Below are 10,933 nucleotides of genomic sequence, written 5' to 3' on the forward strand. Positions count from 1 at the left end.
ATTAGTTGGGCTTGCATTTTTTGGCATATTTTGTAATTTCTTAAAGGTTGTCATAAAATTTAGAGGTCTTATATGTTGCATAAGGTCTGATATAAACATAGTAGTGGTGTGAAAAGTAGTAGGCAATCCTCTAACTTCACTTGGCACTTGTTCCTTGCATCTTGTGCATCTTAAGCAAGAGTTGTCTAGGAAAATTTGGTATTCTTTCTTCCTACTGTAATCATTGGTTTCTTGGTTGTTGCATCTTGCATCTCTTGCATCCATTTGCATGTTGCATACATTGCATTCTTGCATAAGCATTTCATGATTGGAAATCTAATTGAGAACATAAGTGCTCTAAAAAAGGCTAATTGAATTGCTAAGATTGGCTAATTGCTCTAAGAAATAATATTGTTGATAAATGCTCTCTTTCTCTCATTGATAGCTAGCATTATTGTGTCATTGAAATATCTCTACTTGGCATTGCTATCACATTGCTAAAGAGGTGGATGATTGTAAATTGGTTACAATGTTTCTTGTGATCATAGCATTTCTTGTGGAAACTTCTTTTGTGACAAGTAACTAGTATTGTGTCCTGCAAGTGAACTTCATATCTAAGTTTATATTCTTGCTAATCAAGTCACTCTTAGAAGCACTTAATTGGTAATGACAATCGTGTTAAGAGTAATCTTTAAGTAATCTAAATTGCTAATTGTGTTCATAAGGAATTTAAGCTCTCTTTCTTTTGTATCTAATTGGCACATCAGCTTTCTATTGTTATAATCTAAGTAATTTTGAGAATCTTCTAATTGTGTTTAAAGATCATTATCTAATTGGCATTTTTGAAAAAAGCATTAAATTTGTCATTTCATGAGCAATTGTCTAATGGTATTCTTGGCACCTTCTATCTTGTTTCATTGAGCACTTTCCTTTTGGTGAAGATTGTCATTACACATTGTTAAGTACTTCATTGTCCTAAATTGAATATCATTGTAATTTGTTTCTAAGTATTTAAGACATTTAAAAATTTCACCTTAAAGATAATCATTCATATTTTGCATTTGTATTTTAAGATTAGTCTTGCACTAATTAATTTACCTCTGAGCATTAGCTTGGTTGAAATACTCTAGGAACCACTTTTCTCATCTAGCTTGTGAAGTCTAGACCCTCTTTAGTGGTTAACATGATAACCTTGCAATCGTCAAAGCCATAGTCTCTACAACACCAAAGGCATCGGGTGGTTAGATTTCCAAGGGAAGTATCGTTAATATAGCATTTGCTATTTTTCCTTGGGCTTCTCTCCACAGCCTACTCTAGGGAATAGTTTCAAAATAGCTAAGGGAAAAGATTCATCTAGTTAGGCATCAAATTTAAAATTAATCAAGATCCTGCATTTCACTTAGATTTTAGATGTCACGTTTCATATAGGATATTGAAGCATCTTAAAACAGCAATTGTTCCTCTAACGGCTTGGTAGATAACTCACATAAAGCAAATATTGAGACTCTATTTAAGGCACTGGTCTTTCAAGGTAATCTATTCAAATCTCTAAACTTGCTATATTAACTAAGTTGCTAGGCCATTCAATTGTGTCTCTTGGACTTGTTGGTTGTCAATGAGTCCTTCATCTTCACATTTCATATGGACTACCCCCCATTGCTTGTTGTAGAGAGACAGCTAGAATGGAGAGGACAGGGATCAAAATGACAGCCTTGTCTTAATCGTTATCGCATCTTGCTAGTACAATTTGGACGACAACAAGAGACAACAGCTCTAAACACCCACAATACCTACCCCACCACAATACAAGGACATAGAAAGGTCCAACTGTTATCTCCAATATTAAGCAATTTTTCTTAGTTTATTGACTCTCTCCACAAGTGTATTAATTCATTTTCATAGCCGCTTTATGATATAATGCAAATGGCTTCTCTTTTCTTGCTTTTTCACCCATTTTCATTTCTTTTCATCTATCATTTTCATCATCCTTCCTTGCATTCGTATTTTCCTTCCATGATTGCCCAAGAAGAAGTTTCCCCCACTACTTCTCATTCACAAGATGTAGGAGAGACACATTGCTAAAATATAGAAGTTATGGCTTAACTATAGGAAATTGTTTTTTCTACTACTCATGGGTTAAATGAGGTGAAGATGATAAAGATAGAAAAAACATAGAACATGAAGAAATCCCTTAGAACCCCTCACCTTTTCCCAATTGTAGTATCATAGCCCCTATATGCACTCATGGTCCGCGAATCTTGGTCAACATCATTTTTTATTTTCTGCATAATTGAAAATATTTACAATATTTAAGGGGGTGCCCAGATATTATAATGCACCACAGCATATCTAAAAAGGCTTCAAAAAGGTTTATAACATGTCCTGGTGAGACATTGACAAAAAACCAGTATTGTAGATATGCGAGAGTATTGACAACATACTTGTTATCTATCCTCAAGACAAAAAGGACAATACAGTTGATGAGTCCCATCAATAGGTACATTTTGAAGATTAATATGCCATCCTCCAGCCTTAAAACTACCCTTCTCTTGCATTAATTCACATTTTTTGTTATATTATGTTTAGTAAGAGGAGTAGAAGGTGTTTGTCATAGTATGTGGCCTAATGTGGTTTAATTGCAAGAAAATGAGGCATTTTTAAGGCTATTATTATGCAAGGGCTCAATGGAGACAACTAGGAGAGAATCTAGGGGGTTTTTCCACCTCCTTAACTCCATAAACTCAGCTTGGGATCACCATATCCTCTCTCACCAGTTCGAGTTCATTAGCAGCCAAGTGACTCCTAGTCCAAGTGAAGATCAAGGAGGACAAGATCCACCATTTTCGAAATCAAGAAGGGAACCATTTCTATTTTCAAGGGAGTTGCTTCAACTACCCTTTTGTATAAATAAGCTAGAGGAAGAGCTCATTAGGATTCGAAGTTTTTGTTCAGCTAGATGTAGCTATTAAGCTCCAAGCATTGACATTGTTATTTTCAACTTTTATGTGTTGTATTAGACCTACACTTTTTGATAATGAGAAATTGGATTTTAAGTTGCATCTGAGTTAGTTTCAGAGGGTTGAGACCCTTGGGTTTGGGCCCAACCCAAAGGCTTTGGTCCCTCTTCTTTTACTTATGTTTCTTCTTGATTCCAAGCAATTCATAGCTTCTTGCATTTCAGTAGAAGCTAACCTATAAAATCTTGTGGTTGCAGCCTCTACATCACTTCTCTTGTGGGAGAATGAGTGGAAGGATTCACAACCACAGCTCAAAAAGATTGTGTTTATGATTTCTTGGAAATGGATTAATATGTGTTGTCTTGTTTTACATTGCTTTCTGTAGTTTAGAAGTTAGTTCAGTGAGTAGATTAGTGGTTTGCATGAATTAGATGTTACTTAAATTGAACTCACCTTTTCCATCATAAGTTATTTCATTTTGCAAATGATAAATGGATGCATACATGTGATTGATTGTAGGGTTGATTGATCTGCAAGGAAGGGCACCTTCATCACTTCCATCCTAAGCTCTTTCACCTTCTCCTTCAACCTCCAATCTCTATCCCAAAAACCATGTTTTATAAGTTATTCTGTTTAGGTCACCGATAGCACTCATCCTAGTGCAAGAGAGGCCTCCGAGAGTACCTGAGTTTGGTTAGGGGCTCAAACCAACCCTCCTTCATTTGCTTCAACTAGTGTTCACCTATCCATACCCTTAAGCCAATGTTCCACTTTCAAACACCACTCATATGCCCTCTTGTAGCATTACAAGCATGCATGTAGCAATCGCATGTAGCAAACCTACAACAGCCCTTTTCTTGATCAGTTTCAACCCACACTGCAACTTTGATCTAGCATAGATGCATAATGACCTCCAACTGTGATGATATGATCAGGAAAAGCTCCTAGGCCACTCCAAACCTTCCTTGTCTTCATTGCAAAAACAAAGTAGAGTTAGTTTCTTTATCATGCAAATAGGTTATTGATTTATGAGCAAGTATGAACTAGGTAGATTGTACCTATGATTCTCACTGGTAGTTTGATGAATTATGCAAGATAGATTAGTTTCTTTTTTGCAAGTAGATGAGGTAGTGTGATGAATTCTACAAGATAACATAGCTTCATTTATGCAAGTAGGTTAGCCTTTATCTTTTCATGAATTGAGTAATTAGGGTTTTACAAGTTGACTCAATGGCATTTCTATTTTCATACATAGAAGCAATTTCCAATTTGTCATTTTATCAAACTTTCATTCTAATTCAGTAGAACGAAAGGTCTTTGAGCACTTTTTGATCTAATGTCATAACTGAGGGTGGCATGAGTGGAACCCTATATGTTGTGCATATAGCATGTCACCTCGAAGTTTGTATGAACCCCGAGTTGATAATTTGAGTTGATGAGCCCTTGGGAGTTGCAAAATTCTTGGTGCAATACTAGGGCTCACCAATAGCCAGATGGAAAACCTTTGTATCGAGTGCCCAAGTGATTTATATTTTCAAAATAGAAGAAAGAGTGAAAAGTATATCCTAAGCCCAAAATGGTAAAGGTGCCTAATATTAAAAATGCATTATAATATTATGATTCAATTCCATAAAACCACATTGCGGCACCTTTTCTGCTGAACTAAGGAGGATCATAGTGGCATAAATACACCTTTCACGTGGATGAGAGACGATAGTAGGGATCATGGTGTTCAGGCTTTGAATTTCCAAAGAATGGGTATGAATCATTGTATGCAACATAGATTTGATTCTAATTCACTAGAGATGCAACCAGAGGTATACCAAGCAATGGCTGCTGCAGCCATACAGGACAGAAAAGTGTTTATCCATCCAAACAGCTCTTGCAGTTTCAATATCAGCATCATTTGCAATCTCAACAGCTTCAATGTAGGTTGAGTCCATAGTTACAGAAGCATACTTTTCAGCAACAACGGGTGCCACAATAAAATATCCTTCAGCATTATAACAGGAACAATCCTCTTCTTCAGCATCAGTTACATCAAAACTCATCTCAGCATCATCAATTCCAGCAACAACTGCAGCATTGTTTTAGTGAACAGCAGCAACCATTGTCTGAGCAACAGCAATGCCAACAATCATTTCATGTTCCAAATGTTGAAGGTGCCTTGTCCCAAATCCCTTCATCCCAATCTCAGCCAGGAATAACATTCTCATCATCCATGTGTCCAAAACCAATATTTGGCAATATCAATGGAATTCTTTCTTCAGCTATGACAATTACAAGTATATCTACTCTTCAAAATATATTAGGCTCTTCATCTGGAGGAGAAAATTTCAACTATTTGAACTTGCCCAATACTAGCTATGTAGTCCATCAGCCAGTGGGAATGTTAACAGGACATGTATTCCCCATGATTACCAAATTTCCTCTAGTTCATAGGGTCCAAAAGCTGTTATCAAATGATTTGGTCTCATGTCATCCAGGTGGACAAGTTGAACATCTTCCTTCAGGAGATCATGTGTTGTGCACCAAACAGAATTCTTGGCCAATCTAATATTCCATCATCAACCATGCCAATGTCATTACCTCATTTTGCATCAAGAGAATGCCCTCCAGAACAGGAAGGAATTCAGTCTGATTCTCAGAGCCATCTTCTTTTTGGTGTAACATAGATTCCTCATCTTTGATTGTTTCTAATACAATATCAAACATGAGTATTTGCAGCAATACTGATGCAGTCATGCAATTTACTGTTTCTAATTATTTGAATGCACCTCCTTGTGCTTCTGGTTCCAATATTTCATTGAATTCAGACAGCGTGCTTCCTGTTGAAGGATTTTGTCAAAACTCTGTGAGCATCCACTATGCCCCCACATTTGGCAGACATGTACACAATTGTGTTAGTGACAAGTGTCTCCAACAAATCCAATCTGATTGATATGAGCATGGATTAGTTTTCTCTCTGGCAATGCTTTCTTCCATACGCAGGTCTGCATATGCACCACAGTCTACTAGGCTGTCCATAATATGCAAATTTTGCAACGCTTCTTGCACACGGCCCTGTTTGTAGAGTGTTGTAACATTATTGAGAGATTTGGCATTGGTACTTTACTGTTTTTGAGCAGCAAAGGTAAGCAATCATTATAAGGCCACAGACCAGGTTGTTGAGCTGACAAGTGCACAGAGAAAAAAGCCAAGCATTAAGAAGTTTGAGATTTTGATCATAATTCATGCTAATGCTGGATGGATGAGGTTTATAGACTTTTGGGCAAGATGAAAGCTCAGCTCTGTAAGCCCAATGTCTTTGCATACACTGCCATGATCTGATCATTTGCTGCAGTAGGAAATTTGGACTGTGCTTGGAAGATTTGAGAGGAAATGGCAAGGGATATTACAGTGCCTTTATTTTCAAAATTCTCATCAGTGGTTTGTACAAGACTGGGGAAACTGCAAGGGCTTTTGCTATGTGACAAAATGAAAAGGATTCAGTGTGAACCTAATGCATTTAAATATAATTATACTATTCCCTGCTTTGTTGATTCTGGAAATTTTGAAGATGCTGGTGATCTCTTTAGTCAGATAAAGGAGAAGTCTTGGGTACCTAGTGTTCCCATATATACTGCCCTAGTCAACAGTCTTTGCAAAATTGCTGTAATCGATATAGCTCTTGCACTTGTACAGGACTGTCTTATAATCTAGGTATGCTTCTTGGACAATTCTAAATTTTGAGAGAATGCAACAGAACTTTGAATTAAAATGCTATTCTAAACCAAATCTATTCTTCATCTTAGCTGAACTACTCCATCCCTGACAACTTAACTATTTTTAAACAGTATTTATATTCTTTTGGTGCTTATCCAACATAACATCATAACACATCTTCAAGTGTCTTCCAATCTTGGAACCTCAAAGTATCACCTTCATTGGCTACCCTCAATCTAATCAAATGCTTGCCAAAATTACTGAGATAGTCAGTGTCCCACTAATTACTGTTATATTTCTGAACCCAGAACCTGGTAATTAATTCCTAGCAAATTATCTCAGATCCACTGAATAAAAGCACAACTACGTTCTTAACAAAAGATTCAGCGAGAACAAAATATTAATCAATCTCAATCACACATTTGACACAAATTCTGCCCAAACAACAGTTCATTAAATTGATAATCATAACCTACTTGGAATCCCATCCCAAGATAATGGCCCAACTGAGGAGTTTACAAATACACAACCCTGAATCTGGTCAAACTAATTTATTCCTAAATATATCCTTGATTTGCTTGGCTAATCTGGATCTCCTATGGTGTACCCTTGCACCTTCCTTGAACACAGCACACATGAATATCTCACCCTCATTTGAGAAATCTCTTTCTCAATGTCTTGTGCGGTTGTATGGTGTATATTTCTCCTCTCCTTGGCCTTTCTTCTATAACTTATCATTGAGATAAATCCCTAACCTTAATCTCCAAAGTGATATACGGCTGAGATTAGATGTCACCTCACTTGAGATCAATAGTTGATACTAAATCAGAATCAATAAAGTAAATACTTTACTTTTCCTAGGTTTCTTTACCTCAATAGCCAACATAATTAACTATGTTTTTCCTAAGTTTGACTTATGCTAAACTACAAAAGCAACTTATTCAATACTTGAATAAATATCCTAAAGAGACTTTGGCCAAACCTCTGCATGCCTAAACACTTAGGCATGTGCAGAAGTACCTTCCCAAAATACAAACATCAAAACTCCTTCATAGCAAGGAAGGTATTTCTAGAAGAACTACCTAGAACTAGCTTTACCTCTGATCCTGGAACAATTTCCCATACATGATACACTACCATGGTTGCTCCCTTCAAACTAGAAGCATTCCTTGCCACTTGGTTTGAAATCGTCTGTGAAGGCCTACTCTCCCTAAAGTTACTCCTCGAAGCCTCCACATGCTCCTAAGCATCCCTCTTTACCATGGATTTTCTCCAAACCCTTTGATTTGCTGCCGTGTCTAGATTTGTAGCCCCTCACTATTGTTGGTTTATAAATCTGCAAAGATCTTCCTTGTGGTTATGTCTCGATCCTTTGAGACACCCATTGATTGGTACAATCTCCCACTCTCTCTATGAGGATTTACCTCTACCAATAACATTGGAAAACCCTCAACTAGTACAATCTCCCTCTCTCCCTCTAAACGATGACCTTCATCAATCTTAATGGCTGCTATTAGCTCTACCAACCACTACTGACTCATGCATGTTGTATCAAATCCTCTACCCAATAACTCAGCACCCACGAGCTCGCTCACCACTGCTAACTTACTAACAAAGACTTGGGCCTTCACACCCTGCTACCCATCTCAACATGCAACTCTATTAGCCCTAAATTCCTATCAACTAAACCTTGCAATGTTTGATCCTATCCACTAGCAACTACCTCGAATCCTATCATGGCTACTATGTTGTGGCTCGACTACAAGCATCTATGACATCAGCAAATGACTATCGGCCCACTCTCAACATGCCTCTGCATTGGTGATTGTGTGCATCAACTAACAGCTCTTGTTGCTTTCTCATGAAGTCAAACAATTGGCTTGATAGTGGCCCTATCTATTCCTTGCGCACCTTCCTCGACCAACAACCTCAACTTCTTGAGCCCGCAATTGGCTCAACTATCACCTTGCAGCAACTGTCTATGGCCCTCGACTCGTGCACACAACTCCTACAACTTATAATTTGTATTTCTACTTCATACAATTAATGGACAAACCTATCCTCGACGACACTTGTACAAACATACCTCTTGTTCTAAGCATAGTTTTAAAAATCAAACTAAGTATCAAACGGATCACCTATCTAACTGTGATTCGAATAAAAGCAAATCAAATTGGATTCAGTAAATTGAAATTGACAAAAAAACATAAGATAATTATTTAAATAATAAAAAATAAATAAAAAATAAAAAATACAACAACAACTTATTTTTAAGATTACAAACCATGATTCCAAACCATTAGAGACAAAATATGGAAAGTATTCTTATCTAAATACCATGTAAGGGTGCATATATCAAAATGGCACAAACTTATTTTTAAGATTACAAACCATGATTCCAAACCATTAGAGACAAAATACGGAAAGTCTTCTATCTATATACCATGTAAGGCTGCATATATCAAACTGGCACAAACTTATTTTTAAGATTACAACCATGATTCCAAACCATTAGAGACAAAATATGGAAATTTTTCTCATCTATATACCATCTAAGGGTGCATATATCAAAATGGCATAGGTTGCAATACAAATAATCAGCAAAATACATAATCTATAAGGTTCTAACTTCTAAATGGCCTCTAGAGTCCAAAAACAATGCTACAACTCAAGTTGCTAGGTCATTGGCCTACTACAAAATTCAAGTCACTAGTCAACAGGAATCAGCCATTCATCAAACTTTTGCCTATCTAGATTTTTCCCTAGCCTTCCCCTCAAATTTGTCAAATTTTTCAAGGTTTTTTGCCCTAATAAGCCCTATCACTTCATCAGGTGCATCACATGGGATTACGCGACCTCTTATACTAGGCAAGTCTTGCTTAAACCTATAGATGCCCCCTTTCCATTGGGCACTTGCCATATTTGCACAACATTTTGCCACTAACAACATCACAACAAACCCATGGTGGATGATGAAATTTCAGATTTGAATGGAAAGAGATCTGCAGATAAAAGAGAAAAATGCATCTAAGTAAAATGCAAAACCTATGATAAACAAGAAAAGAGACATATTTAGCCTACAAATAGGAGTTTTGTGGAATTTCCTTAAAATTTTGCAATTGCTATGATGAACAAACTGAAATTGATTTCGATTCACCAAGACACAAAATTTCTCTACCCTTAGAACCCTCTAGGGAACCCAATATTTTTCTAGGGAACCCAACTGGGAAAACCCTCTACTTGATGTGGTATTTATTGACTGAGCAAATAGATCAAATACAAAGCAATCTATCTCTTGAGAACAAACTTGTTTTCATGTTGATCTAGCTTGGACTTGCCCTACCAACCCTTGATCCCAACTCCTAAATCCTAGCGCACTTGTGATCTCATATTACTTATGACACAAGCTCTTTGCGCTCTCCAAAAACTCTTGAGTTGTCTTGTCACACAAACCTTTGTGCACAAAACTAGTCTAATCCTTGTGCCTTCGTCCTTTCATAGATTCGATCCATGCTAAATTAGGCTAGTTCAAATATAGAACTCGAGCTCTGAATGGCAAGTTAACTGAGAGTGTTACTTGTTTTCCTTCCAATTGTCACTCGAGTTGTTAACTCCTGCTCTCTCCAATCGACACTGAAGAGATAACTCGCTCTTCCTTCAATTAAGACTGAAAACCCAACTCGTTTTAACTAAAATGGATCTGCGAACCAGTCCTGTAGTCAAAATGATGAAGACATCCACTTAACTGAAGCTCCAAATCAATGTTTTAAAAAACAGTCGACTCGAAACCGACTCGGCCGAGTTGGTCCGAGGCAAGCCTAGAAAATTCAACCCGGCCAAGTAACCGATCAGCTGACCGGGTTAATACCAAGCCGGCCGAGTTGTACACAACTCGGTCGGCTCGGTATTAACCCGATCGACTCGGCCGAGTCCGTATCAGCCCGGCCGGGTTTACGTACAACAGCCCGGGTCACTTTAAAAATGCAATTTAAAAATATATATATATATATTATATATATATATAATATATATATAAATATATTATTTGCTGAGTGTGGGGGACTCCAAAGGAATTTAGTTTTTGTTTTGTTGGTCTTTGGGGTCCATTCCCCTCTCCCAAACCCTATTTAACCCACTCAACCCCTCTCATTCTCTCATAGCCATCTCATGCATTTGAGTGAGAGTTTGTGAGGAGTTGTTGAGTTTGTTTTTGGAGCAGCAGGGAGAAGTCTTGGCAAGCATTGTAGCTAGAGTGAGGAGCTTCTTGGGCAGCCATTTGGAGCAGCATTGAG

General features: G+C 37.3%; 1 protein-coding gene across 1 annotated transcript in view; it reads right to left on the reverse strand.

Moving 5' to 3' along the window:
- Window positions 1–10,933, reverse strand: part of LOC149208958 (uncharacterized) — a 28,068-nt gene that overhangs the window by 15,175 nt on the left and 1,960 nt on the right. The window contains exon 3 of the mRNA XM_089398470.1: window positions 4,785–5,013. Coding sequence (XP_089254596.1) covers window positions 4,785–5,013 — 229 coding nt within the window. The remainder of the gene's footprint in view (window positions 1–4,784; window positions 5,014–10,933) is intronic.

The sequence above is a fragment of the Pinus tabuliformis genome, chromosome 1_2 (assembly GCF_031772625.1).
Source record: "Pinus tabuliformis cultivar Carrire ecotype Pingquan chromosome 1_2, CPIR1, whole genome shotgun sequence".
Classification (NCBI taxonomy): domain Eukaryota; kingdom Viridiplantae; phylum Streptophyta; class Pinopsida; order Pinales; family Pinaceae; genus Pinus; species Pinus tabuliformis.